The 27,735-nt window shown below is 50.3% G+C and overlaps 11 protein-coding genes across 11 annotated transcripts; 8 read left to right on the forward strand and 3 right to left on the reverse strand.

Moving 5' to 3' along the window:
- Positions 1–487: 487 nt before the first annotated feature.
- On the reverse strand, positions 488–1,593 carry COCSADRAFT_130207 (uncharacterized protein; the record flags this gene model as incomplete). The annotated part of the gene is made up of 3 exons (XM_007696250.1): positions 488–1,147; positions 1,207–1,436; positions 1,489–1,593. The coding sequence occupies 3 exons, from the start codon at positions 1,591–1,593 to the stop codon at positions 544–546; spliced, it is 939 nt and encodes a 312-aa protein (XP_007694440.1). The 3' UTR covers positions 488–543.
- A 1,591-nt stretch (positions 1,594–3,184) lies between these two features.
- On the forward strand, positions 3,185–5,358 carry COCSADRAFT_76778 (uncharacterized protein; the record flags this gene model as incomplete). Its single annotated transcript, XM_007696251.1, has 3 exons — positions 3,185–3,843; positions 3,911–4,324; positions 4,395–5,358. The coding sequence occupies 3 exons, from the start codon at positions 3,185–3,187 to the stop codon at positions 5,356–5,358; spliced, it is 2,037 nt and encodes a 678-aa protein (XP_007694441.1).
- Positions 5,359–5,570: 212 nt separating this feature from the next.
- Positions 5,571–6,478, reverse strand: COCSADRAFT_204742 (uncharacterized protein). The gene is made up of 2 exons (XM_007696252.1): positions 6,322–6,478; positions 5,571–6,213 (listed from the first exon to the last, which is right to left on the reverse strand). The coding sequence occupies exons 1-2, from the start codon at positions 6,374–6,376 to the stop codon at positions 5,783–5,785; spliced, it is 486 nt and encodes a 161-aa protein (XP_007694442.1). The 5' UTR covers positions 6,377–6,478; the 3' UTR covers positions 5,571–5,782.
- Positions 6,479–7,223: 745 nt separating this feature from the next.
- Positions 7,224–9,731, forward strand: COCSADRAFT_31751 (uncharacterized protein). Its single transcript, XM_007695913.1, has 7 exons — positions 7,224–7,449; positions 7,599–7,649; positions 8,043–8,118; positions 8,173–8,235; positions 8,285–8,407; positions 8,458–9,325; positions 9,380–9,731. The coding sequence occupies exons 1-7, from the start codon at positions 7,425–7,427 to the stop codon at positions 9,503–9,505; spliced, it is 1,332 nt and encodes a 443-aa protein (XP_007694103.1). The 5' UTR covers positions 7,224–7,424; the 3' UTR covers positions 9,506–9,731.
- Positions 9,732–9,844: 113 nt separating this feature from the next.
- COCSADRAFT_104969 (uncharacterized protein) lies at positions 9,845–11,372 on the forward strand. The gene is made up of 3 exons (XM_007696253.1): positions 9,845–9,931; positions 10,020–10,235; positions 10,285–11,372. The coding sequence occupies exons 1-3, from the start codon at positions 9,892–9,894 to the stop codon at positions 10,944–10,946; spliced, it is 918 nt and encodes a 305-aa protein (XP_007694443.1). The 5' UTR covers positions 9,845–9,891; the 3' UTR covers positions 10,947–11,372.
- Positions 11,373–13,046: 1,674 nt separating this feature from the next.
- COCSADRAFT_31753 (uncharacterized protein) lies at positions 13,047–17,278 on the forward strand. Its single transcript, XM_007695914.1, has 3 exons — positions 13,047–13,245; positions 13,448–16,802; positions 16,866–17,278. Exons 2-3 carry the CDS (start codon positions 13,454–13,456, stop codon positions 16,886–16,888), a joined length of 3,372 nt encoding a protein of 1,123 aa, XP_007694104.1. The 5' UTR covers positions 13,047–13,245; positions 13,448–13,453; the 3' UTR covers positions 16,889–17,278.
- Positions 17,279–17,389: 111 nt separating this feature from the next.
- COCSADRAFT_204832 (uncharacterized protein) lies at positions 17,390–18,393 on the forward strand. The gene is made up of 3 exons (XM_007696254.1): positions 17,390–17,623; positions 17,721–18,158; positions 18,240–18,393. The coding sequence occupies exons 2-3, from the start codon at positions 17,749–17,751 to the stop codon at positions 18,361–18,363; spliced, it is 534 nt and encodes a 177-aa protein (XP_007694444.1). The 5' UTR covers positions 17,390–17,623; positions 17,721–17,748; the 3' UTR covers positions 18,364–18,393.
- Positions 18,394–18,853: 460 nt separating this feature from the next.
- COCSADRAFT_176835 (uncharacterized protein) lies at positions 18,854–19,882 on the forward strand. Its single transcript, XM_007696255.1, has 2 exons — positions 18,854–19,355; positions 19,454–19,882. The coding sequence occupies exons 1-2, from the start codon at positions 18,946–18,948 to the stop codon at positions 19,560–19,562; spliced, it is 519 nt and encodes a 172-aa protein (XP_007694445.1). The 5' UTR covers positions 18,854–18,945; the 3' UTR covers positions 19,563–19,882.
- A 731-nt stretch (positions 19,883–20,613) lies between these two features.
- Positions 20,614–23,104, reverse strand: COCSADRAFT_31756 (uncharacterized protein). Its single transcript, XM_007695915.1, has 2 exons — positions 22,940–23,104; positions 20,614–22,874 (listed from the first exon to the last, which is right to left on the reverse strand). Exons 1-2 carry the CDS (start codon positions 22,974–22,976, stop codon positions 20,776–20,778), a joined length of 2,136 nt encoding a protein of 711 aa, XP_007694105.1. The 5' UTR covers positions 22,977–23,104; the 3' UTR covers positions 20,614–20,775.
- A 416-nt stretch (positions 23,105–23,520) lies between these two features.
- Positions 23,521–25,578, forward strand: COCSADRAFT_21263 (uncharacterized protein; the record flags this gene model as incomplete). The annotated part of the gene is made up of 3 exons (XM_007695857.1): positions 23,521–23,651; positions 23,860–23,862; positions 24,042–25,578. The coding sequence occupies 3 exons, from the start codon at positions 23,521–23,523 to the stop codon at positions 25,576–25,578; spliced, it is 1,671 nt and encodes a 556-aa protein (XP_007694047.1).
- A 439-nt stretch (positions 25,579–26,017) lies between these two features.
- On the forward strand, positions 26,018–27,717 carry COCSADRAFT_165999 (uncharacterized protein; the record flags this gene model as incomplete). The annotated part of the gene is made up of 4 exons (XM_007696256.1): positions 26,018–26,426; positions 26,447–26,745; positions 26,815–27,357; positions 27,409–27,717. The coding sequence occupies 4 exons, from the start codon at positions 26,018–26,020 to the stop codon at positions 27,715–27,717; spliced, it is 1,560 nt and encodes a 519-aa protein (XP_007694446.1).
- Between the last annotated feature and the right edge of the window lie 18 nt (positions 27,718–27,735).

Here is a 27,735-nt window from a genome sequence, read left to right on the forward strand (position 1 = left end):
GTAGTCTACTCGCCAAGCCCCTATGCACCTAGATACCCTGATTCTCACCTATCGAAGAACGCGCTGTACGAGGAATATTATGTCTGAGGAATACCCTGTATACGCGGCAGAACTGTGGACCACGCTCTCCTGGTCGATCTGCAGCGGAGTAGAGGATACTGAGCTGAAAACACAAATCCATTGAGTGAGAGACTGACAAAATGAATGAGAGACGATTCTCCTGGGGATCGATTGGGAATCTAAAGGTAGTGCTTTTTATCAACTCTGGCAGTCGTAGTGACGCATAAGAACGATGTTTATTGTAGTACACTTTACTTTAGGCTGATGGTGTGTCTCGGCGGAGGAGTGCTTATTGCAATCGGGTAACACGTTTCACGAGGTAGCGTAGTATGCGCAGCAACGGCATTTTGTACCGGATCATCCGAATGGGGTTTAATAGACCGCAGCAAGGTTTGTTTTAGTTTCGATGGACATTCAAAATAAAAAGAGCATCACATTCCTATCTACGTTTCTGTCAAGGAATCTCACACCACGTTGCCGGATTTATTTTCCTTTCCATGCTCCCATTATCTCCTTCATTGATGCCAGCTTGATCTCCGGGAAAAGTTCATTCAAATTTTGCTCCTTTGGCGGCTTCAGATCGAAACTTCCATTCTCCATGAAGAGGCCGAACCCGGCAAGGACACCCTGGAGCTGTTCTTTAGGGAAGAACGGGTACATGGGTGTATGAGAAGGAAGTTCAGTGGTCTGTCCCTTCCTCAGTGTTTCCACTGAATCATATTTGACATCAAACTTAACACCCTTGATATCCTGCGCAATCTGGAGAACTTCGTTCCATGTTAGTTTGTCGCCGATGATGTAGGATTCCTTGCTCCACTTTGGCAGAGTTAAAAGAGCAACAACCATGCGTCCAATATCATGAGTGTAAGTAAAAGCCACAGGCACGTCGCCTGAACCTGGAATGGCAGCCGCGTTATTGGCCATGTCGATAACGATAGCGAGAGGGCTGATATGTGATTTTACGTGTGGCTGACCGTAGTAATCCATGAACAAACCATTAATCACTACTGTGTACTCGAGGGAGGTGGACTCGAGAGCACCCAAGACAGTAAGCTTGTTGGTACTCATAGGTAAAATGGCACAGAGTCTGATTGAAGTTAGCTTACGTAATGCCCATCTTAGCATGCCTATAGGCTAATAACCTACTCAGGTGTGTATTCCACTCCCCACAAGCTGGGGATGTAGCGCTTCGTTGTTTTCGATTGATTTGCAGCGGTAAGCAAGGCTAGTTCGGGTTCGTTGCTGATCGTCATATTCAATGTTGAGATCACAGTGTCGACCTTGTTTTCTTCAAGCGCGGTGACAATTGAACTGGTGTTGTTGTAATCAACGGCAACTATGCGGGCACCGACTTCCTTGGCCTTTAATTCATCGTTCTGCCAGTATTTATCAGCCTCCGTTACTTTAGTAACACATTAATAGTATCACCTTTCGAGAGAAGATGATCACCTCTTGGCCTCCACGTTTGAGAATTTCCTCGACGATTGTGCGACCAAGCTGGCCAGTCCCTCCAGCAACTGCTACGATGCCCATTTTAATATGTAGGTGCTAGGGAAAAGTTCGTAGTGAACAGATATCGTGTATGGAGGAGGGAAAAGATCGTTTAATCCACAGATGAAGATTCTTGAACCTGTACCCACCAAACCAAAAAGAAGACATTTTATAAGGTTATTGCGGATTTATTGTTATTGAGAAAACACTCACAAGTATAGTATTACAAATCTTCGCGCTTATCATAGACCGAACAAGCCAAGCCGGAAGTCGACCGTATCCGCGTTCCGGAGCTTAACAACCAGTTTCGCCAGTTCCGAACAACAATGTAGAAGTAATCAGTTTTCATGTTGATTTCGTTAGCAATATTTGTACTACCTTCTGTTGGAATAAAGAAGTAGAGATCGCTTACGCTCCAGTACAAGCGGGAACCTCCACCTATTACTGCAGCGAAGACTCAAATAAGGCATTCCATGCCGTCATGAACATCAACTGTTGCCATCAAGATGTCATTTATACTAGCGGCGGTGATGCATGCAAATTGTTATCTCAATTTAGGGTGACGCGAACTGAGTTGAAGTGTACTCTTGACAAGAGTGCCCCACGCCAGAACTTCGCGAACTATTGCAAGGAAACTACTAACAGGAATACAGGCTTTAAGCCGACCACTAGAATGCCAGCCCCCAACTCAGCAAAGTTCTTCGTTGCCTGTAGTTCCTGAATATTATGTAAAGTCACGTTGTTGTTGGTTGATCAACTATGCTGTATGCAAGGTCGCCTACAGTAACATGGCTGAAGTACAACATTACAAACGTGGAGAAAATAGCTCGTTCTAACACCATCACCTCCCTCTCCAAAACCAAAAGTAACTCCTAGACATTGAAGACCATTTCAGTATTAAACTCAATCTCTTTTGAACGTACCGTTTCGCAGGAAGGAGTTTTTTTCCAAGTTGTAGGGCTGAAGAAGCTTTCTTAGAATTTTCTCCTTGTTGGACTACTGCATCAATTTCAGAGATAAAGATACTGTATCTAAGCTACTTCAGATAGCCCGTACCAGCCAATCCAAAAACTGGTAATGTCATCACAGATGATCTATGTATGGGATTTAGACACATGTTTAGAATTGTGTAGATATGAATGGATGTTTGGAAACTATGCATCATTCTCGCATCCTGCCGAGTCGCTATCGCCATGTTGAAACTCTGTATGTACTACATAGCAATCTTGGGTGACCGCTTGCAGTATCCTCGGTGCGTGTAATGTAGCTGCACACGACGCAACGTGACACCTGTCGGGCGGATTCAGCATACGTCAAGAATGAGTGATTGAGTTGATGCTTCGAAGTGGTCGCGTTCTGGTAACAGCAGTTTATTCTCATCAATAGTCTTGGAATCGCGATCCGCTGGGGCTGCATCTGCCAAGACATGCATTGTAGCCAGAAGGGAAAGGTTAGCCTTTAGCGATAAGTACTGTACTAGCGCTCGCCAGTCAATACCCTTAATTGCGAGAGAGCCATCTCTGGACGGCTGTTATCTCCCATGCCTATATCGACCCACTTTTATCACTGCGGGGATGGGTATAAAAGGCATAATGGCAAGCGTTGAAATACATGACCGACATTCGCTGGTACTATGGCTGCCCGCTCCATTCAGCTAATCGCATTGCTTGCAGCGAGCTCTGTGACAGCCGCTCCTACCATCGAGAGGAACCCGTACAACTTTGTTTTGAGCGATCCCGTCGGCCATACCATCTTCAATCTCGGGCATATTTCGTACCTGGCAGATACAAAGCATCCAAAAGCAATTGCGCGCTGTGCTGCAATCACATCTGACCAATCGACTTCGATCCCGATTGCCTTGATCAAGACGAATGCGACGCTCATCACTAAGGATACATTGGAAACCATCGTCTCCACGTACCTCGAAGGCGATGATGTATTCAACCATGACTTCCTAGATGGGTTGTACATTTCATCGCGGGTGCAGTCGTCCCTTGACGCCTCTGCTGTTGAATACATTTCTTCTTTCAACAACACCTGGCTCTTCCTGGATCCCTTGGTGACTGCAAACACGACGATCAACAAAGTAGCGCTGGAATCTTCAGCCGACCTGCCAGTAGGACCTTACCTCGTCTCTGTTGACGGGAGCTCGATAAGCTTTGCCACCGTTTATCGCTTATACCCCGATACGTACAAGACGTTTTTGTTCGGGGCATATAGCGCCAATGACGGTGAAGACACACACTATCCTGTTGGCATGTTCTCACCCAAATTCCAAGATCCATTGATACCGTCAGTTGTCCAGTGCTTATTCGTGTCGTGATTGAACGCAAATTTTTTTACTAAAAGCTTTCCACAGTGTTCCCTCCAGGATCTATTCATGGGACGACCCTCGTCCCCTGGCTGGGTCCCGCGTAGCCATTAAAGATCTCTACGACATCAAAGGACTGCAAACAAGTGCGGGCAGCCATTCATGGACGGTCATTACACCTGTAGCGAACGACACCGCACCTTCAGTGCAACAGATTCTCAATCTAGGGGGCGTGGTGGTTGGAAAGCAGAAACTAGCTCAATTTGCGTCTGGGGCGAATCCGTGGGAGTGGCAGGACGAGCAGTATCCGTTCAACCCTAGAGGCGATGGATGGCTGACTTGCTCGGCTTCTTCGTCTGGAGGCGGGTGCGCGGTCGCAGCGTATGAATGGTTGGATTATGCTGTGGGCAGTGATACAGGATCTTCTATGCGAAGACCAGCCGCAGTGGCTGGTGTGTATGGGTATGTTTTTTATACCCCGATATCACACTTTGATTTTGTCTTGTTATCGAAACTAAAAGGCACACAACAGTCAACGTCCAAGCCAGGGTCTCATGTCCCTCGAACGCGTTATTCCTCTTGGCGCTGCAACGGACACGGCAGGTGTCTTCAGTCGCGATCCTCACAAATGGGTCAAGTTTGCTAAAGCATGGTATGCTCCTCATTTGTACCAAGATACATCCATTACTGGTCTCTCACCCCTCGTTGTGCCGGACACGGACGCATTTCCCAAAACAATCATCTATCCCACCGACTACCTGCCGCTGAACAACTCGGCCGCCGAACCGATCCTGGAAAAGTTTATCGAAGAAATGGCACGCGTGTTCGATATGCGTGTCAAAAAGGTAAACTTTACTGCTATTGTCCAAAATGCTACGGATCCGATTGCGAGTAATTTTACCGTCATGAACCAAGCAACAAGCACAATCAACACATGGAGCTCATGGCTGGTTGTCGGCAAGCCCTTAATTACAGCCTGGAAAGACATGTTCGAGGGCCGTTTCCCACCAATTGATCCTGCACGGCGACCCGGATGGATAGGGTTCAACGAGAGGGCGACGAACCAAGCGAGCTATGATGCAGCTCTCGAGACTAAGAGGCAGGCAGTGGCGTGGTACGAGGACGAGTTCCAGTATAGCACAGCCGAGTCATGCTCCGAGTCGGTCATGCTGTATGATATCGGTACGGGTGGACTGCCTTCGTTCCGCGAGCGCTTGCTTAACGAGTCGCCGGATGCATCCTATCTGGCTGTTCGGCCCGAGGGCGCTGCCGTGACGGGAGCGAGTATCTGCCCCATTTTTGGGTGTGCGGATTTCACGGTTCCTATTGGACAGGTACCATACCAGAGCAATGTCACGTTTCATGAAGAGATGGTGCCTGTCACGATTAACATGGTAGTGAAGAGGGGCTGTGATTTTGTTCTGTACAATATGATTGAGAAGATGGCTGACGAGGGGATACTGAAGACGGTCAAGACGGGAAGGACGGCGTATTGACAAATTGGGTCGATCTATCACTATGTTGGGGTGCAAGAAAGCAACAGAAGCAAATGTGTGCTCAAGGCCAGTCACTTATCTTGGCAAAGTGGTCATCTACCGAACCATGCAACGTTGCTCTTGATAGTGTTTTAGTGGACGAACAAGACGGCACCAATAATAGCTGAGAGGAGCAGTACCTGGCGATGCCAAATTGCGTTATTGTGAGCCTGGCGTGGCCCGGCAACTCTTTGCTATAAGAGAGCGGTCAATGCATCATTCTATCTGACGAAGAGCTACCACAACGCCATGTGTAGAAGCAAACAAGATAGTGTCAGATGTCTATAATAACCCCCGAAACTTTTAAAAATCCCGTGTTGATGCAATATTAGAGAAAGGGGATGAAATGGAGAGGATAAAGAGAAGGTGCAGCAGAGGAGCAAATCTATGTTCGGTGCATGGTACATCGGTCGAGGGCGTCGAGCAGTTCCGGGCGTTCGGCCAAGGCCTGTCGGGCCTGACTATAACTGAACCAATTCCGATTCCGCTTGTGCTGCTCGGGCCATTGAGCTTCCTGCTTCTCGACCGTGGCTTCAAAGAAATGGTACGAGGCCTTTGGGGCCTGCGAGGTGAGCTGGTCGGGCCTGCGCTTCTCGGGGATGAGGCCGAGGTCGTAGTTGATTTTGCATATTATACCCGCCTCTTCCCAGGCCTCACGTTTGGCAGCGTCTTGGGCAGTTGCCTCGTCCGTTTCCCAGCCACCTTTGGGGAGGACCCAGCCGTTGCGTTTGGTCGACTGAATCAGCAGGACGTAGTACTTGTCGGCGGAGAGCGGCACCACGCCGGCGACTAGGCGCTCGCCTTGGGAGCCGTAGCCTAGGGCCAATCAGCCAGCTGCAGACAGAGGGAAGCGGCAAAAGACAGGCAAGTTTGGATGGGGGTGTGTGAGGGCAAGCGCGTGTGGGGTCTCGTGAGCAGACTTACGCTGGTTGAGACGTCCTGTGCGTGACTGCATCGACAGCTGTTGGGTAGCGGCCATGTCGCGACAGCTGGAGGGACAATGCAGAGGGAGAGAGAGCGAGAGCGAGAGCGGCGAGTGGCAGGGCGTGGATGCGACTCACTCAGACGCGACGAGAGCGCACGACGGGTTGGAGGAGCGCCGTGGAAGGAGCAGAGGGTCGCCAGGCGGTGTGAAATGAAGCCGAGCAAGCAGCGAGCGTGGCGGGCGGCGGGACGGGGAGCGGATGGGGGGATCAAGCTTGGTCAAAAAGGGGGGGGAGGTGGGAAGGCGAATGGCAGTGGTAGTCTTGTGGGCTGTGTGGGCTGAGCGAGGCTCAGTCCCGCGGGTGACGGGGCTGAGGAAGGTGAAGGAGCCTGCGGGCAGCAGAGAGGGACGGCATGGTGGATGGGGATGTTTTAGTAGGTGGTTCGGGTCAGGGACTTTTTTGCGTGCGAAACTAAGGACTGGCGGAAGCGTCACGGCTGTTGCCAAGGCCGGGCCTGCAGGCCTGCAGGAGAGCAGAGAGCTTGGTCCGGGGGCGGCCCTGGTGCGTGCAGCTGTCGCCAGCCCACAAGAGGACAGATGGGCGCATGGGGGCAGACGAGTAGACGGGTAGACGAGTAGACGAACAGCCAGACAGAGAGACGGATAATAAGCCAGGTGGTAGTAATAGTGTACTATGTGTGGGTGTAGTAGTGCTACACACACACACACACACAAAAGCCAGGCAGAATGGGTGAGTGCACCGCCATGACGTACGTGCCTCGCCCGCCGTTTTGGCTGCCTGCGGGCGATGCCCACTAGAAGACGCCAGACGGGCCTCGTGTATGTGTAGCACGTACTGACAGCGCCGCTGTGCTAGTTATCATAATACATCCATTCATACATACAAGCTAGGTAAACATCCATACATCCATACATACATGTGCACACAAACAATATCCCACACATACATACACTTACTCTCTCCCTCTCACTCTCCTCTCCCTGTTCCCTTTTTTTTCTCCTCAACCCTGCGCCGCCACTGCCCCCATCCTCCTCCACTGGCACCACCCCCACCGCCGACCACGACGCTTATGCTGCCCTCATGCAGTCGAGCGCAACGCCCGCCGGTATGTCGTGCTCCAACCACTCTACTGCCCTCCGCCCCGTGCCTGTCTGGCTGGTTCCTGGGCCTCGCCCGCCCTCGCGCCGCCGCTCCGCTCCCTGTCTCCTCCTCCCTCGCTCTCATCCACACAACCCACTAATCGTCGGTGTGCAGGCTACCGCAGCAGCGATGAGTGTGGATACTGCAAAGACCACGCCAATTCTCGTGCGTCCTGTCCTTCCCTCCCCCACTCCATCCCGTGTCCATAGTCGTCGCCTGCACTTGATGTCCCGTTAAGGTTGCACAGCTGCACGTGCAGGCCCCCCGCACTGCAAGCAATTCTGCTCCCTTAGTTGGACATTTCCCCCCTGCCCAGCCCATCTCCCTCGCCCTACTACGCGTACTACTGTCTATATACCGACGTACAGTACACACAATCCATAGCCACGCCAAGTGCATCCACCTTTTGCACTCGGCCTGACCACATTTCTGCTCTTGCCCCCATCTGCCCCTCCTCTTAACCCCCCCCCCGGCCTGTAACCACGGCCACGGGCCATCCCAGCACCGAGCGGGAGAAGCCGGGATGAGTTTCCACCCCCAACTAACGCAGCCAATCAGGAGCCAGCTTCTACTTTCTCTCCAAACGCTTGACCGTTGAAGTCTACCAGCTGCTGGTCGACCGCGGCTGGAGGAGGTGACAGCCCACCACTATGCCCTAAGTACAACAGCTGTTGACACACCCTTGTAGATCCGGCACTCTCTTCTACAAGCCAGACGTCCTGCGGCACTGCTGCCCCCATTACACAATTCGGTAAGCATTCGTCCTGTCCACAAGCCCAACACTGCTGACCCTACACAAGTCTGCCCGTTGCCTCATTCAAGCCTTCTAAAGACCAGCGGAAAGCGGTCAATCATTGGAACGACCATGTGCTAGGCGAGTCATATATCAAAGAGGCTTCTAGGCTCTACCCGCTGTCCAAACAGTCGGTGCACTCCACATGGCCCATCCCGCACCTAGGCTAATGATGGGCAGAGAAAAGGCTCGGCTAAAGAACACGTTTGACCTTGTCCGAGAGGTGCACAGGGCAGAGCTGCAAAATGTCAAACAACCGCCTGAACCCGCCCATCGCTTCGAGGTGACACTTGAACCGGCAGTCTTCACGGCCGAGAAGTATGACTTGTTCAAGAACTACCAACAAACTGTGCACAAGGAACCCCTCAACCAGATATCACAATCAGGCTTCAGGAGGTTCCTCTGCGACTCTCCACTACAGCAAACCTCACGCACTATCAATGGCAAAGAACAGCTCTTGGGCTCCTTCCATCAGTGCTACCGCCTCGATGGCCGACTGATTGCAATGGGCGTACTGGACCTGCTTCCCCATTGTGTCAGTGGTGTGTACATGCTCTATCATTCCGACTTTGCAGAATGGCAGTTTGGCAAACTGAGTGCCCTACGCGAAGCCGCCCTTGCACTTGAGGGCGGCTACGAGTACTACTACATGGGCTACTACATTCACACATGCACCAAGATGAAGTACAAAGGCGACTACAAGCCACAGCACGTTCTCGATCCAGAGTCGTATGAGTGGCATCCGTTGGATGGTGAACTGCGTAGCCTGCTCGACAAGAAAAAGTACGTGTCCATGGCGAGGGAGCGGCGGAGACAAAAGGAACAAGCGTCTGGGGCAAAGCAGACGGACGGCGCCGACGCTGCAGAACAAGACGACTATTCGGACTATCCCTTAATCTCGCCTACCAAGGCCGCAGACGCATGGATGAACGGAATGTCGCTTTTCGATCTCAAGATGCCAGGGGTGATGACGGCCGAAGAGATTGAAGAGAAGATTGATCTGGCTACAATGCCGTTTCGCGCGGGTAACAGACTGGTGGAGCTTCAGGTATGTCACATATGATGGGCAATGGTTGAATAGCTGGCGCTGACCAACTTGCAGGATCTTGTATCATGGGACAGTAGTGATTTGCGGGATCCTCATTCGATTCGAGGCATGGTTGGTGAGATGGTGGCTTGCATGGGCCCCGAAGTTGCGTGGCAGATTGTGGTCCAGCTGCGGGAGTAGGGAAAAAGAGAGAGACAGGGCATGAACTGTGACAGGATGAAGTGTTGGCATGAGACCTTCCTGTCAACGCCATGTGAGGTCTCGTCCGCTATTTTTCTCCAACTGTCAGCAAGCAGTCACATGCTCAACGGCAACAGTGAGGTTCAAAGACAAATTTATCGTTCAGGAAGAGCCTCGATATGTAATATTGTCAGTTCAGTATTCTAGGATTATTTGTGTTAGCCAAATGGCTGGTTTTCCTTGACTCGTGGTTGAGCGTGTGGTAGTCAATGCTTGCTCGCTATGCTCCTGGCCGCCTAGCTTCCCCGGTGGGCCGAGGCACCTCAACCTAAACAGATAGTCAAAAGTCCCACCCCCGACACAAACACCTGCCTCTGCACATCACAATGTCCGCATCACCGCTCACAATTGTTGTGCGCCCCCGAGGTAAGGACAATTCTATGCAGCAGCCCAATGCTCCTTCTCTCTGCTGTTCCCCGCTTTTCCAATAGCAGCCAGATTAACCCCTCGCTAGGCCGCCCGATCAAAAACCTTCCTGAGACGATTACCGTCAGCGCCGATGCCTCAACCTCTCAGATCTTTGAGGAAATCGCCAAAGCCTCGCGCTTCTCGATCCACCGCCTCCGGGTTACAAAGGGCAGCGATGGGTCCCCAATACCAAACACCAAGGATGTCAGGGTGCACGACACCGGCTTGAGGAACAAGAGTGCCGTCGACGTCAAGGACTTAGGTACGCAACGCACTTTGTCACAACATGTTCATGGCTTACCTTATTTCAGGGCCACAGATATCATGGCGAACTGTCTTCATCGTCGAATACCTCGGTCCCCTCCTCATCCATCCGCTCATCTACTTTGGCCGCCCTCTGATCTACGGCACCTCTGCACCCCCGTCCCAGCTCCAGACACTCACCCTGGCCATGTGCGTCTTGCACTTTGCCAAGCGCGAGTTTGAGACGCTCTTTGTGCACCGCTTCTCGTCGGCTACCATGCCGGCCATGAACATTGTGAAGAACAGCGGCCACTACTGGCTTCTTTCTGGCTTGAACCTGGCTTATTGGAGTTATGGTCCAAACAGCCCGGCAGCGGGACGCCCGAATCCTCTCCTCACATACCTGGGCGTCGCCTTGTTTGCCATTGGCGAAGTGTGCAACTACAGTACACACGTCACGCTGAAGAACTTGCGTCGTCCAGGCAGTACCGAACGCGGCATCCCTCAGGGCTTGGGCTTCAACTTGGTAACATGTCCCAACTACATGTTTGAGTCGATGGCGTGGCTCGGCGTGGCCCTAATCAACCGCAGCCTCGCCACGGTGCTCTTCATCGTCATTGCTGTTGGGCAGATGGGTGTGTGGGCGTGGAAGAAGGAGAAGAGGTATCGCAAGGAATTTGGCGACAAGTACAAGCGCAAGAGGTACGCCATTCTGCCAGGCATCTGGTAAATGGCTTGCATCACGCGACCTCCGATAGTCAGAGGTGGTGGCCCAATCATAGCTGATGCCAATACTTTTTGCAAACATGGTTACACAGCATATGTACTCATGGGCTTGTGTGTGGAAACGCAGAATGCATCGTTGATTAGGCTGCTTACACGGTGGATCCTGAGCCAAGCGGGAGGGCCGACGATACAGGGGGGTTGTTTTCCTGCTGGTTCCAGCTGGATGCTTGCATCTGGGCGTCCAGAGCCCCCATGGCCAAGGCCGATGCATAATCTCATGGACGATTTTAGTAGTTTGGGCTTCTGCATTTTCTAATAGTAGTGGTGGAAGTAGTAAGGTAATCGTTAGATCCATAATCACTGAGCGAGAAATAGTCTTAAAGCCCCATCCCTTCAATCTGGTTCACAACAAAAGACGGCTTGTCTCGTGTAATAGTTTACCTTGATGAAAGGCTTACTCATAGTTTAGTTTGATTGGCGTGTAAAGCATCGCTGTGGCCAAGAAGGCTTTTGTGGTTGAGCCCGTGTTTGGCTATCTTGCTGCCCCCACTCCCTGCGCTGCATCCAGCGACCAGCCCGCGACGGATCACATCGCTACCTTTCTATTTCGCCGCCAATAAGATGAGCGACCGAGTACCCTCCCCCTTTGCTGGACAGCTGCTGAACATTAGCGTATACACCTATGCAAAAATGTACCGTGCATGTCTGCTTTTCTTTCTATTCAGCATTACAAGTACACATGATCTGACTGGCGGGGGCCCAATTGAGAAGTTGGGGCCGAGCGAAGGGCCAAGCCGAGGCAAACGAAGCAAACGAGGCAAATCAGGCGACAAGGCCTCGCTGTGAGAATACGGGAGCCAGAAAAAAAAATTAGTCTGGTTGCCTATTCTTGCCCACCAAAACGAGGCAGACACCAATCTAAACTTTTGGCAGACATGGCTTGCAAGGCTGATGATGGGGCTCGCGTCATGTTTGCTGAATATCTCTCGTTTGAGAGGGAGGCGCAGGCGCAGCAGGACAAGCAAGTGTGTGTGTGTGTGTGTGTGTGTACGTACTACTGTGTACATGCTTAGATTTGTGATGGTGGTGGCGCTGTTGGTAGCAGCAGAGAGGGATTTTAGACGAGGTACAGAGTAATGTAGATGACGTAGTTGCATATGTACTTGAAGTCTATACACGACTGTGACTCTAGACTGGATTTGTGCAATGCTGCCTTCTCGAATACGGAGTAACAAGGGAATGGGGGGGTTTTTTTTTGGGTGCCAAATTCAATTATACATACAATGGTCAGCAAAGATGGCGGAATGCAGCACTGTGCGTAGTTCGAGTCATCTGTCGTCTTTGCATTTGGTCCAGCAGAAGACAACATGTGTCTTTGTTAGTATTAGTTTATGTGAAATTCAATACCTCTCCTTGTATTTGCATTACGAATAGCATTTTAGAGCGAATATATCCCTTCACTCGCAGGGAGTATGATGATAATTTCCCATGTTCGTGTGCTTTTCATTCTCACCTAGTCAACTGGATGATATTACTTTGGGATTTGAAATCGAAGATGATCAGTAGAGACTTCCAGTGCTGCATATCTCCTCGTCCCATGTCAGCGGGGCAGTGCACGTCCAATCCAACCAATCAGTGTAATTTGATCGAGCGGGAGCACATGCCATCACGCTAGTTCCCAATCGGGAAAAGGCTCACCGGGACCGTACGCCGCATCCGTGCAAGCAGGGCGGCAGCACCACATTGGGGGCGGTCAAAGTCAGCCCCAGGGTCGCATCAGCCTAGCCCAGTCGAAGCCCATCCATCTGCCGAACTGCCCAATGTCGCCCTCTCCATTGGCCATCTTCATCTTCTGCAGGATGCGGAGAGGCCGCGGGCGCCATGGATAGCTCAGCTTGCAGCCTTGACCTACCGTTGGCAGCTGAAGGCGACCGCTGCTTCGACGGTAGCTAGTGGAGCACCTACATACATACACAGTAGATGCATCAGCCGTAGCCATGGGGCCGGGACAACTGCTGCTATCAGCAAGGACGACTCCGCATGGCTTTTTGTATGTATATAAGAAGGAGCAAGGCGGAGTGCATTGTACCCATTATCGATTGACCTTCCAAGCCTTCACCCTTTGCTTGCGAGCGTAGCTTTCCCCCCACACTTGTTTTTTTTTCTTTTGCTGTTATCGCAGCTACCAGCTTGGTTTGGCAAGTTGCCTAGTACAGCATATATTGCCAGCCTTCCGGGCTTGAGAGTCGACGGCTAGTCTTGCTGCCATCTTTGTCGGCCTCGACGCTACTTATAACACGTATGTACGTTCTGTAGCCGAGTTGTTTCCCAACTCTGCAGCTTTTTTCTCCTATTCTTTTACCTATTGTTTTCCTTTTTAGCGTTCCGCCCCCACTATCCGCACATGAAAGACACCTGTACCACAATTCTACAAGCACATTGCCTGGCTTCCTTGTGCCAGAACGCAGCATCATTGCAGTTCTTATAGTCTCTGACCAGACGTAGTAAAACATGTCCAACGCTACGGAAGAAGCCAAAGCAGCTTGGGATGCTCATGTCGACACCCGCACAGGCGCCGAGCCCCCCAGACCTGCCGATCCATCCGAACTCACCAACCTACGTAACACCATCGGTGCTTCATTCAGTACTGTTGCGTCTCTAATTGGAGCTGTCAAAGCCCCAGTTCCTGATCAAACTGGCGATGGCTCCAAAATTGCACCCGAAGAGAAGGCTACCCTTTACAAGAAGATTGAGGGCAGCCTCCGAGATATGTCTCACCTCGGAATTGAGGACATCAAGTCGTTAATTGAGATCCAGAAGGAAAAGATGTTGGGTGGTTATACCGATGATAAGACATATCTCATGGAGGGCCTCATTCGAACTGCTGCTGCGTTGCCTGATGGCTCCAAGACAAGAGACGTCGTCACCAACAAGTTCCTTGAACAGTTATGGAACGACTTGCAACACCCCCCGCAATCATACCTCGGGGCAAAGTATCAGTATAGATCTGCAGATGGATCTAATAACAGCCTTATGAACCCTCAAATCGGCAAAGCTGGAACTCCGTATGCAAGAACAGTGAAGCCAGTTGCTATGCAGACTCCTGCACGCCCGGATCCCGGCGTCGTCTTCGACAGCCTCATGACAAGAAAGCACGCGGAGCTGCACCCCAACAGAATATCAAGCATGCTCTTCTACCTGGCTTCCATCATCATTCATGACTGTTTCCGCACTGATCACACAGACTATTCCATCTCGATGACATCGTCATACCTAGATCTCGCGCCTTTGTATGGTAGCAACCAAGCCGAGCAAGACATGATGAGGACACACAAGGACGGAAAGATCAAGCCCGATTGCTTTTCAGAGTCAAGACTGCTGTTCTTTCCCCCTGGCGTCGGCGCACTGCTGATCATGTTTAACCGTTTCCATAACTACACTGTCGAAAACCTGGCAGCCATCAACGAGCAAGGCCGCTTCACCAAACCCTCTACTGAGGCACCAAAATCCACTGGCGATGTGGAAGTGGACAAGAAGACAAAGGAAAAGCATGATGCAGCATGGGAAAAGTACGACAATGACCTTTTCCAGACTGGTCGCTTGATTACCTGCGGTCTATATGTCAACATCATTCTCATCGATTACGTTCGTACCATCTTGGACCTCAATCGCACAGACAGCAACTGGCAACTGAACCCACGCGCTGAAATTCCAGACTTGCCCATGGGCGTCGGAAACCAGGTTTCAGCTGAGTTCAACCTCGTGTACCGATGGCACTCCACCGTCTCTGACCGTGACGAAAAATGGACGCAAGAAATGTGGGATGGTATGTTTGGCGAAGGACGCGACCCCAAAACTGTTAACAAATACGAGTTCCTGGGACGCTTGAACGAAGTGTACAAGAGGACCGACCCCGATCCTGTGAAGCGTAAATTTGCTGGCCTTGAGCGTAGCAAGGACGGAACATTGCCTGATCAAGGTCTGGTAGATATTCTGACCTCTAGTATCGAGGACTGTGCCAATTCCTTCGGACCGAACAGAGTCCCCGCCGTATTCCGTGCCATTGAGGTCCTCGGTATTGAGCAAGCACGTGCCTGGAATCTGGGCTCGCTCAACGAGTTCAGGAAATACTTCAAGCTCGAGCCACACAACACTTTTGAAGACATCACGTCCGACAAGTATGCTCAGGAACAGCTCAGGCATCTCTACGATCATCCTGACAAGGTCGAGATCTACCCAGGCATCGTCGTGGAAGACGCCAAAAAGCCCATGGCTCCCGGATCCGGTCTTTGCCCCCCATACACCGTATCTCGTGCCGTTTTATCGGACGCAGTAGCACTGGTTCGTGGTGACAGATTCTATACACATGACTACAACCCACGTACCCTCACAAATTGGGGCTACCGCCAGGCCGACAGCGATACTGCAATCGACAACGGATGCGTGTTCTACAAACTCTTCCTGCGCGCCTTCCCTAAGCATTTCAAATACAATAGCGTCTATGTACACTATCCACTTACCATCCCTTCAGCTATGAAGGTCGCTCTGAAAGATTTGAAGAAGGACAATCTCTACGACTTTTCGAAGCCAGTACAGACACATCACCCACACTTCTTCAAAGAATACAAGCTAGCTACTCAGATCACGAAGGATCAAGATACCTTCAAAGTGCTCTGGGGAAAACCCATGGAATACATCATGGGTCCTGCATCGGCAGACTTTATGCTGGCTGGCGACGGACCTAAGAACATAGCTTCTCGCCAAATGGTGAGCAAAGCGCTATATATCTCCGAATGGGACAAGGAAGTGCGCAATTATTATACACGCAAGACCCGTGAGCTGCTGAGCAAGAAGAGTGCGAAGATCGCCGATTTCAACCAGGTCGACATCGTCCGCGATATTGGAAACCTAGCACACGTTCACTTTTGCTCAGAACTTTTCATGCTGCCTCTCAAGACAGAAGAGCAGCCGAATGGCATCTTCACGGAAGCCGAACTATACCTCATCATGTCATCTGTCTTTGCTCTCATCTTCTTTGACGCCGATCCCGCGTCCTCATTTCCCCTGCACGTCAAGGCGCGCAAAGCGACTCAAGTCCTCGGCAATATCGTTGAGGCAAACGTCAAAGCAATTGCAAAAAGCGGTATTTTGTCCAGCATTATGCAAGCAATCTGGCCCAAAGAAAGCGCACTCAAGAACTATGGAAAGCACATGATCAAACGCCTCCTTGAAAGCGGCATGGACCCCAAGCAGCTCGTTTGGGGCCATATACTAGGTACCGCAGGCGGCATGGTAGCAAACCAAGGTCAGCTCTTGGCACAAACTTTGGAATACTACCTGGTCGGTGAGGGCAAGGAGCACTGGCCTGCAATTCAGAAGCTCGCATTGGACGACAGCGAAGAAGCCTTTAAGACGTTGATGCATTACACAATGGAAGGCGGTCGGTTGAACGGCGAAACAGGCATCATCCGCGCCGTAGCAAAGGACGTTTCGCTCACTGAAGATGGCAAAACAACCAACCTCAAACCTGGTGATACCGTTTTCGTCAATCTGCGTGCTGCCTCGCATGACGCCTCTGCTTTCACCAACCCGGATGCAGTTGATCTTACGCGTCCTCTCGATTCGTATATTCACCTTGGTCACGGTCCGCACCAGTGCCTGGGTCTCCCAATGGCACGTGTAACGCTTACAACCATGGTCAAGGAGGTAGCTAGGCTGAAGAACTTGCGACCTGCGCTAGGACCGCAAGGCAAGATTCACAAGGTTGCTAAGAGGATGGAGCCGGAGGATGTGGAAGAAAAGTACCAGTATCATGCTTACTTGACGGAAAACCAGGACATGTACTTTCCGTTCCCATGTGGTAAGTTGATGAATTCCTCCCTGTAACCAGACTCGATTTGTTCATTTTGCTAACATGTTGTAGCTTTGAAGGTGTGCTGGGATTAATAGACCACCTCGATAAGGGCATAAGCGATACATATTACAAGAGCATCGGCGGTATGGCGGGCGGGAGATGCGTCGCGTGTATACAATGATGCGCCCATAGTAATGTACCAAAGAAGATGGACCGTTTGGGAAATTGGCGCAGGTACTTTGTTCTCTCCGTTGCTTTTTCCGTATTTGCAAAGGGCCGTTCCTGGTAGAATGCTCGCCTTCGTTTCTGTATTCTGTATAGTTGTTGTTTCATGGCTAAGAGATTCTGGTGGCATCATGGAATTATATCGCTCAACACACGTAGCATTGCTCATCTGACAGGCCGTGAGAAAGTTAAAAATAGGAGCAAACGGCCAGAGGACGAGCAGATAGTCCCCAGCCTAAAGTGTAAATTTCCCCGAGATACCGCATTTCCTCCACCGCTTATTGGTCCAAGCGTCCAGCCTCGTATTTGCGCCACCCCTAATTGTTCAAATGACGTCCTTGACAGGGTCTCGACAGCCAACTTCACCACCAACATATGCGATCTTCGGGCGATATTACTAGCTTCGACTGGAGAGGTTCGAAACGGGAATTGAACGGGTTTCAATAACCGCAGATCCCAGAGCGGCTGCATCGTGTGCGGCAGCTGCTTTCGGATAGTCGGATCGTTCCAATTCCCAGAAACGGGGATTCCTGTTCAGCCGGCGGCCGTCATCGAGGCGGCTCCACTACGTGACGACTGTGCAAGAGAGGAAAGTCAAGAGTGTAAGTAAACAAGTTTATGCCGCGCAAATCCAAGTTCACCACCCGGCGAGCCTCACATTTGCAATTCACACTGATAATCTTAATATCCAACCACTAGACATCCTAATCATACCCTCTCAGACATAATGGTCTCTTTCACCACTGTCCTCACCCTCGCTGCCGGCGCCCTCGCCGCCCCTGCCCCTGCCCCTGCAAACACCCAGGCACCACCAAACCAGATTCTGCCCGCAGGCTACCCCAACCCTTGGGCCTGGCACATTGAGGGCTTCGAAGCTGGCTGTGTGCGCAGCGGCTGCTTCTACCGATTCAACCTCTCAGTTCCGGCAAGCGAGGCCTACCCGCAAGGCGGCAAGTACTACTGCAGCGGCACCGAGAATGGCGAATTTGGCAATGAAAACTCGTTTGAAGACTGCAGCGTAGTTGGAGATGCCAATGCCGCTACCGCTGCCGCCAAGTTGGGTAGGAGGGTCAACTCCGATCCTCCCAAGCAACTTTACGTTAGTTTCTTGAAGCCAGGATCCGCAGCCGACCAGACGTGAGTTTAACCACAACTCTTTCTTTCTTGTCTCTGTTTCGTCGTTGTCACATGCATTTTACTAATACGGATCGATTTTAGGAATCCATACAACTTTACTGCAATCACGACGGACTGGACTTACAACGCATTTGTCGCAGTCGATGAGGAGTTTGACGTCTACCCTACTATCTGGCAGCAGTACCCTATTCCCCAGAGCAAGTAAGCTTGATTTCTTTAAGGGATCCGGGAGGGAACGGAAATCGATCGCCAAACCTGGCTATGCTATGGAAGCGGGTCACGGAAACTTCCAGTCTTGCTGATTTCTCTACTTCTCTCCATGTTTCCCAGGCTAGAACCTTTGTAGATATGTAACCATGTAAATATGATGATTAGAATCAACGCATTTTTGAACCTTTTCAATAATTGTATAGTGCTCATGGGACCTCGCAAAAAGTGGGTACCCATTGGCATAATACAGTAAGTTCGACCGGATTTAGTCCATTCAATACATTGTATCCACAATCCACCAATGAAATCGTTAGTCCAAGACAAAGTTTCATGCAGTAGCATATGGTGATCTTTTTCTAAGAATAGTTGGTGAAAGTTATCATGTCCAAGTATTGCCACCTCCGCACTGGCTCCGCTTCCGGTGGTCATTGCACAGGAAATGCAAATATATAAGGCAAGGTGACTTCCCACGTAATGACTCCAATCACTCAACATCCATCGCATCCTCAACCCGTTAAATATTCTTAATCCTAATTAACATCCGACAACCAACCCGGTCCATCCTCATTAATCAACCATGGTCTCATTCACCACGCTCCTCACCCTCGCCGCTGGTGCTCTGGCTACACCCGTCACTCCCGCGTTGACCACCCGTGATATCGAAATCCCCGCCAACTGGACCTGGCACGTTAGCGGCTGGGAAGCCGGTTGCCAACGCCGCGGCTGCTACTACAACTTCAACGTCACAATCCCTAGTGTGCGCGCTGCCATTGGCGGCGGCAAGTACTACTGCAACGGATACGAGAACGGATGGTACCGCCAGGGCAACTGGTTCGAAGAATGCAAGCTTCTGGAGCGTGCTCCCGGCGAGTTTCTGTCCGAGGCGGATAATACCGTTGCGGCCAAGTTGAGTGAGCAGGTTGGCGATGATCCGACACCGAATGAGATTATTGTCAGCTTTCTGTGGAATGGGTATACGCCCACTGGGTAAGTTTGTTTTGAACTCCTTGACACTTTCTACTACCCGATTTTGCGGGAAGGAAAAGAAAAAAAAGAGCAGCACTAACTCGTGTCTTTTTGTATAGACGCCCCTCGTACAACTTCTCCGGTTCTGCTCCAACTGTGTACAACCAGTTTGTTAGCCCTACTCTGGAGTTCGACATTACTCCTTCCAGCGTTTTCGCTGTCGCGTAAGCGAAAGAAGAGAGTAGTATGTCTGAGTAGAAGGGTAAATAATGAGCTGGACATGTGGAAACGAATAAAATAAGATTGATTTTTATGTTCAGTATCACTTATTACTAGAACTGATTGGATTCATTTAGCGTGTAGCGTATCTGATCATCTTTTTCACAAAAAAAAGAATAGAATACCTTAGTGTTTACAACTCCAAGTATAAGTATAATGTTGACAAATGAAAGAAGCGGATTCAGTACGAACATGGAGGATATTTGTATGTTATGACATGGATTTGAGTCTTAAGCAATAGTCCAAGTAAATCTCATGGCAAGAAAGCTTCATTGTGTCAAGTCTGAGATGCACGCATGGTACCCCTACGTACGGAATACTCACAATCCGCCAATAGGAGCTGCTCCTACCTCAAAGATCACATCGTGTGTAACATGATCATGTGGCGTGATTAGCACAAATTCTGTTTTTGCGTCTCGCTCCTCGAGACTAGATATATACACGGAGCCTCAAGTTGTGTATTCCAAGCACAGATAGAAAGAATGTCAAAAACCCATGGTAGTATAGAAAAGTAGATATTATGCTAGTGCACAGGGTACCCAGTAACCCTTGGGCAGAAACTATCGTTCAAGTAGAGAGTATAAGACGAGGACATTCGTGTGCAATAGATAATCATCTAATTTCATAAGTTTCCAGTCCATCTGGTAGATCACGGCAATCTCAGTTCCTCGTCCATCCAGCTATTTACTAGACGGTGTAGGTGAAGGTGAAGGTACTCGTATCCTCCATGGTAAGGCTTGTGGCTCGATACTTATCTACAACCGTTCAACACCCATCGAGTTTTATTATTATTTGGAGTAAGGTACAACCTTTGGCAGCGACGCAGTGAGTTTTCATCCCTCAAAATCAGTATGCGAAGGAAACTAGAGAGGCCAGTCGATCAGCTTCATGCTCGGAACTCCTGATATCTGCAAGGCAAGTGGCGCAAAGTATATTTTGTCTTTTTCACAAGGATTGTATGTACACAACGAGAATGTAGGAGAAGACACGATGATTAGGAAACGAGATTCTGGTAATTGGAATTCGAGCTATGTGAAGTGCTATGTATTGAGTGAAATTTGGTGTAGTGGATGAATGGAAATGAGCTGCAAACAGCAGGAGCTATCGCTATTCGGCGATCTGACATGAGGTACACCCATCGTGACATGATATCGTATCTACTCTAAGAGAGAGTAAAATTTCCATTTCCGGGCCCATATCCATCATCTCCACAGTTGCCATTGTCCCCGTTGTCGCCATTGGCTCCACTGTCGGCATCATCTGGATCGCTGACATCGTCTGGATCGTTGGAATCGGTTGCATTGTTAGCACCGACTGAGTTGATCGTATAATTACCATATCCGCCGTCTTCATCAAATCCATCAAATTCATCGTCTCCGTTGATGTCTCCTCCATACCACTCGACATCCATGTCCCGAACAGAGTTGGTTCCGCAGTGAATCTCTCCACCATAGTTGTGGTGCGTGTTCCAGTCATCAATGAAAATGACGTCCATGCCGACACTGGCATAGAGCGACTTGGTCGTCTGGGCAAAGATATCTGTGCCGTTGACGAGGGGACCCCATGGGTTCGGCGTGATATATGTGCCGTAGCCAGTCAAGACAAGGCCGTTAATGACGCCAGGGATCAAGGCGCCAACTTTGAGCACATCAGTCCCGTTAGTGAAAGAGCTATCATTAGAGTCGGTTCCATTAGTAACAGAGCTATCGTTGCCAAAGTTGGGAAAAGAGCCATCGCTAGGCAAGCTAAAGCTAGGGCGCTTGAACAGAGCAGGGAGGCGAATAATTTCATCGTCGGTGACGCCGGTCGCTTGCTTGAGGATTTGCAAGTTAGCCTCAATGCGCTTGGCGCATTGCTCCTGCACGGACATGAGGTCCTTATTGGCGAGTATTTCGTTGATAGTGGTAGACTCCACAGGGATAGGCTGGCAACCAAAGTCGTTGCAGGGATTCGGTGAAATGGTGTCATTGTTACGAGAGAAGACACGTTGTGAGCCCTGCCCGCTAGCTTTGATCTGCTGGAGCAGCTTGACACCCGCCATGGGATCATCAGCCATGATAATCCAACCACGCTCCGAATCGAAGGGCACGAATTGGACAAACTCGTCGACATGCCCGATGGCTAGCCAATCGGTATCGAGAAGAAGAGGATCTTGGGTTTCTTGAGCCCGGAAAAACGGTAGCATAGCGTGGCTCTGTTTGCCGTGATTGCCGAGGATCAAACGTCCCGCAGGCCAAGAAGTACCGTTGAATTCATAAGGAGGAATGGTCTCGATATTACCTCCGGAATTGATCTCGTCACGTGATCCGCCAAGCTGTTGGACCGCCCCAATGCCAGTGTCGCGATAGTACTCGAACAACTGGCGACCGGCAACACGCTCGTCCTGTGGACTTCGGATCATGATCCGCAAGCTGATGGGTCCATCAGGACCAGGCATAGAAGCGAATCCAGGTTCCATAAAGTCCTGAGCCCAGATGTCATCGCTCCCAGAGAAGAGGTAGAGGTCCTCTTCCAGGCCAGATTCGTTGACGGCGGCCTTAAGTTGCTGGTTGAAGCGGTTGAGATATGGCGCGCCGGTATCATTGCCTTTGACACCAATGACCTGCTGGACAGGGTCGAGGTGGGTATGGGTAAGAACGGGGGCAACGCGCAGCATGACACTATCGGACGAAGTGCCATTGGAGCTCTTGACATCGAAAGTCACAAGGGCTCGACCATCCCAACCATTGGGACGACGGACATCGCGCCCATCAATACCAAGGACAAGACCCTTGCGGAGTGCGGCTGCGCTAAAAGTAGAGTTTCCGTCAACGTATGTCCAAGTGCTGTTACAGCTCGCCTGGTGGAAGATCCGGACATTGCTGCGCTGCACTTGGTCCTTTATATAGATGCGGCCAGAAGCGCCATCGGGAAGACTGGGCATGGGGACTGTACGGAGCGGAGCAAGGAACTGCTCAGAGCGCAGTGTGTTATCAGAAGCATCATTACAGCGGTCGAGCTTCTCATTGCTCACGGCAGGGCCTTTGAGCAGATCTTTAGAGCAACGCTTGTCCGTGTCTCCTATGTTGGGGAGGAAGATGGCACCAGAGTCGGCAGTCCACGTGGCTTTGCCTTCAGAGTCTGAGGTGTCTGTGAGGTCGACGAGGCCATCGCGGTCAGTGTCAGCACGGATGTCGGCTTTGAGACTAGTGGCTGTTGGTGCAGATGCGTCGCATGAATCATCACGTGGAAGCACTCTGGCAAGGGCAAAGGGCGCAAGGGCTAAACCGTCTTAGCATAATGCATATCACGTGTGAAACGGTGTTGTCAGAAATCTGGGTGCTTACAGAAACTCGAAAGAGCAAGAAGCGCTTCGAGACGCATCTTACTTAAACCAAAACAAGCTTTGTGTTTAAGTTGTGCTGTATGCAGGTAGTAAGATGTTTATGGATTGGCTGAGTGAACTGAAATACGTAGTTGAATGTATGTAACTTATGGCTGAAAATGGTGGTTTCAATGTTACCACGTCGAATTGATACTTCTTTATACTCCCTCCCCTCGCACAATAACAAGCCAACCCAGCAGTTCCATTACTCCTATTTGGTAAACGAGGACTCGCTTAAGGCCGAGCTGACGCTGTTTTGCGACTCCCCTTGTGGCAACGTGCGGAAGCTTAAAATAGGAAGAATGTTCCGATTGGCCCAGTTACCCGGCTGAGAGTGAATGAACTCTGTCTATACGCGCTGGCCAATAACAGCCTCGAAAATACCGCCGTATCAAGCCGACTTACCGGCCCATAACGGAACTGCGCCCCCCCTTCCACGTTTTCCTGGCTACATCCCACGACTCTTGAGGATTCTTATGATCGTGGCTCCTACAAGACCTGCACCGCCTTAGTCAAGACTCTCACAACGGCCGAGCTTCTACGATGTACATCGACAATCTGACCCGTCCGCTATACGCGACAACCAATGACAGTCTCTTAGGATTGCCAGTCCGCTCCAAGGCTCCTCGAGTGCGCGCATTCTCACCCAAAGTCCGCACAGGATGTATTACATGGTAAGTTCTTCAAGACTCGAGATAAAACATGGTTGCTGGTGTTTGCCTCTTATCCTTTCTACATCCTGACCCCATCACCCATTCACCAGCGATCTGCACGAGACATCGTGAACTAGCTCGCAGGGCGAACTTTGCGACGGCTCCTGCTCATCTTCGACGATATTTTGACAGCAACTGCTATGAAATTTTTGTTAACGCTTTGTGACAGCAAGTAAGTGTGCTTCAGTGTCATATAGAGAAAGGCGTACGCTTCTCATGTGTACATGATACCTTCACCTACCTCGCTACATGGCCACTGCTTTTCGGGCAAATACGAGAAGAGTGGAGTATCTTGAATTACTCCACCTATTAGGTTGAAGCCATACTGACAAGACTCTTCTTCACCTCTAGAATTCGCAGGAAAAAATGCGACGAAGAGAAACCAACCTGCCGTCGATGTAGAGACAGTCAAGTGAAGTGTGATGGATATGCACCTATACCGGCCGAGAAGAAGAAATCGCCTTTGCAGAAGGTGGTCTCTGCGAAGGCGAAGAAGAGAACCATCCAGGCCACTCCCGAAATGGTCCAAACCATCGTTAAGCATTCACAACCACGTTTTTCAATTCCAGGTAATAGACTGAACCTCGAAATTGACGGTAGTGTGTACGATCGGATGTTTTTCCATCACTTTCGCTCCATTACCATGGTCGACTTCGTCCGTCTCGCCAATCCCAAAGATTTCTGGTCCCAGAGAGTGCTCCCCATGTGTCATGACGAGCCCGCTGTGCGAAATGCGGTTATTGCACTCGGCGCAGCCCACTACGTTTATCTACAAAAACTCTCGAAGCCTTGCCCGGGAGACAACGACGCATCCATGACCCATTTCGAGTGCGTCGCAACGCAATATTACAACAACGCTATTGGACAACTGGTAACACTCAACGACGACAACAATTTAACACTCTGGGATTCGCAACTCAAGATCCTCACCTGCTGCCTACTGTTTGTCTGTCTGGAAAATATCTTCGGTCGCACAGACGAAGGACTGCGTCATATGCAAGCCGGCGCTCGCCTCCTCGAAACCTTCGATTTGTCTACTGTCCCACCCAATTTCCAACAGCTGATACAGGAGATTGCAACCGTGTTGCTTCACTTTTGCGTCGACGTATCTTACCTCGATGACGACTTCGACGTCCCGAATATGCTGCCATATGTGGCGCCTCTGGTGGAACTTGATGACAGGCTGCAACCGTTTTCCAGCCTCGTGGAAGCCAAAGACGCCATGTGGGACCTAGATGTTAGAATGACCTACATCGAATGTCCCGATCACGAACCATATGGAATACCCGACAAAGACTGCATGCCCGATAATATGAATGAACTCATCGAGCCGTTCGAGCGATGGAAAACCAAGTTTAATCTTCTCGTCGCATCTCAGATCGATAATACAGATGTCCCGATTGACATACAAAGGGAGACACTGATCCTAATGCTTCGCCGCGCCGTATGGGAAGTCATTATGCCCATCAAAGCCGACAACGAAGCCGAGGAACTGGCGAGGCTTCAACGTGAGCTGGTTGACATGGCAGAGCTCTTATACAGCATCGAGGCTTCATGGCTAGGTCGGCCTATGTTCACATTGGACAGTGACAGTATCCCTGCCCTGTATTTCGTTGGGTTGTCCTGCGAAGACCCTGCCTTGGCTCAGCGCATTCTCGCTCTCTTGCGTGGTTCCCGAAGAAGAGAAGGGCCTTGGGATAGCTGGAAAGTGGCAGATAGGCTTGAAGCCGAGTTACTGAACCCTAGTCCTTGCCCATTCAAGAGCGGTTCGGATTCTGCTTCATCATGCAGGTCAGGCAGTACCCCGAATTCTGCGGGATCGTCTCCATCAAGTGGCACACCAGATTCCACTTCCTCGTTTTCAGTTTGTAAGACGGAATTTCTTTAGGAATGTCATGTATATTATTTCTTCAATCATTTTTTTTCTCGAGATTTGAACTCGAAGACCGATCGTGCGGGATTCTGACAGTTTCCTTTTGACTCTGCTAGATTACCACCTCACACACTGCAAGTCGGAAAAAATTCCGAGGCTAATGTCAACCTCGCCCTCTTCTTAACGACTCTCTGTCGATCGACAAGCGCCGTCTGTACCCTATCCATACTAGCCAAACTTCCCAATGTAAGTCTCCCCGTTTCTTTGCGAATCAATGTTTGATCGAGATCAAATTACGGTTCACCGCCAACCCCATGTTGTGAAGCCCTGCCCATGTCGGCTCTCAATATCTGCAGTGGCGAGATCTTCGTCACTGGCACGGAAAAAGACATAGTACAAATACTCATAGGCTTCCACATAGCGGTGGCATTGTCTCGTTACCCTAATATCCGTCATGGCTACACTACAACTTGCATCCTGGGCTACCAATCTAACATATAGCAGCCTCGCCAGCAGTGTGCTTGTAGCTGCTAACAAATCCTTCTTCAACTGGGCTGGATGCGCAATCGGCGGCTTTCCTTTCCAAGCTGCACCGCAGATTGCACTCAACACCACGCTCTCTGCATTCTCAGGGGCACCAACGTCTTCGATTCTGGGTGCCAATGATTCCACCTCACGGGTTTTGGGGGATGCTCAAACTGCAGCTCTGATAAATGGCATTGCCAGCCATGTTGATGATTACGATGACACGCATCTCGAGACTATCATCCATCCTGCCGGGCCCGTTGCAAGCGCTCTCTTAGCAGTCGCCGAAGCGCATGGGCCTATCATGGGCCATGAGTTTATAACTGCATTTGTGGCAGGTGTAGAAGCGGAATGCAAGTTGGATTGTCTGTCTCACCAGAGCACTACGATATGGGATGGCACATTACTTCCACAACAGGGTCCATTGGCGCAGCCATCAGCGTAGGCAAACTTCTCGGATTGAGCACTACGCATATGCAACACACTATCGGAATTGCTGCTACCCAAGTGGTGGGAATGCAAGTGTATTTCGGCTCGGACACCAAATCTCTCCATGTTGGCCGCGCCGCACAAGGCGGTATTCTAGCTGCGCTGCTCGCAAAGAATGGCTACACGTCTTCTCTCGAAGCCCTCGAAGCCAAACATGGGTGGCTTCATGTTATTAGCACGCGGGAAAATGCAACGCTGTATTTCGATCAGCTGGGAAAGATATGAGAAATCGAAAAGAACACCTTTAAACCTTACCCTTGTGGAATCGTCATGCATCCGACCATTGATGCTGCCATCTACCTCCGAAATGAGGCAATATTACAGAGTCTTTCAATCGAAGACATCGATACCGTACAATTGCGCGTCAACCACGAAGTTCTCATTCTGACCGGAAAGAAAGAGCCACAAATTGGACTCGAGGGCAAGTTCAGCATCTACCACGCTGCCGCGCTGGGTCTGGTTTATGGAAAAGCGACACCTAGTCAATTCACCGATAGTGTTGTCAAAGACCTGGCCGTAATAATTGTACGCAACAAGGTCAATGCGACTGAAGATGAAGGCGTATCCCGGTCCGAGGCATACGTCACTTTGACCTTCAAGGACGGTACAACACTACAAAGGCACATCGAACATGCCAAGGGCAGTATCCAGAATCCACTTACCGAAGAGGAATTGAAAGAAAAGTTCATCGGGCAGGTGAGCCTGACGATTGGGCCTGATCGTGCACAAGATGCGTATGCATCATTTTCAAATGTGCAGGAAATGTCCGATGTTGCGGCCGTTCGCCATATTAGCATTCAAAGATCTGAGATCTATCTAGATTGTGATCAGCGGCGCGACTACCAGGTTACATTGGCCATTCGATTGGAAACTTGGCCACTTATGATTTTGGTTCTATCACATCACGCCAGCGCTGCTTATATAGGTGCGGTCTATTTACAAGAAATTCTTACTAATCGTATCAATTTCGAAGTTATTTTATCCATGTTCATGCATTGTTGTATATATTCTTATTTGTCGAGCCCACTTGGCTTCATGTTTATATCCTTGGGTTATTGTTTCACTGCCCCCATCCTTTCTTCAACCCTACAGTTAAACCAGAGCACCTTAATGTTTCACAAGTCTAACAACAGTATATGATTGCGCAAGGATATGCGA

Source organism: Bipolaris sorokiniana (genome assembly GCF_000338995.1).
Source record: "Bipolaris sorokiniana ND90Pr unplaced genomic scaffold COCSAscaffold_1, whole genome shotgun sequence".
Lineage (NCBI taxonomy): Eukaryota > Fungi > Ascomycota > Dothideomycetes > Pleosporales > Pleosporaceae > Bipolaris > Bipolaris sorokiniana.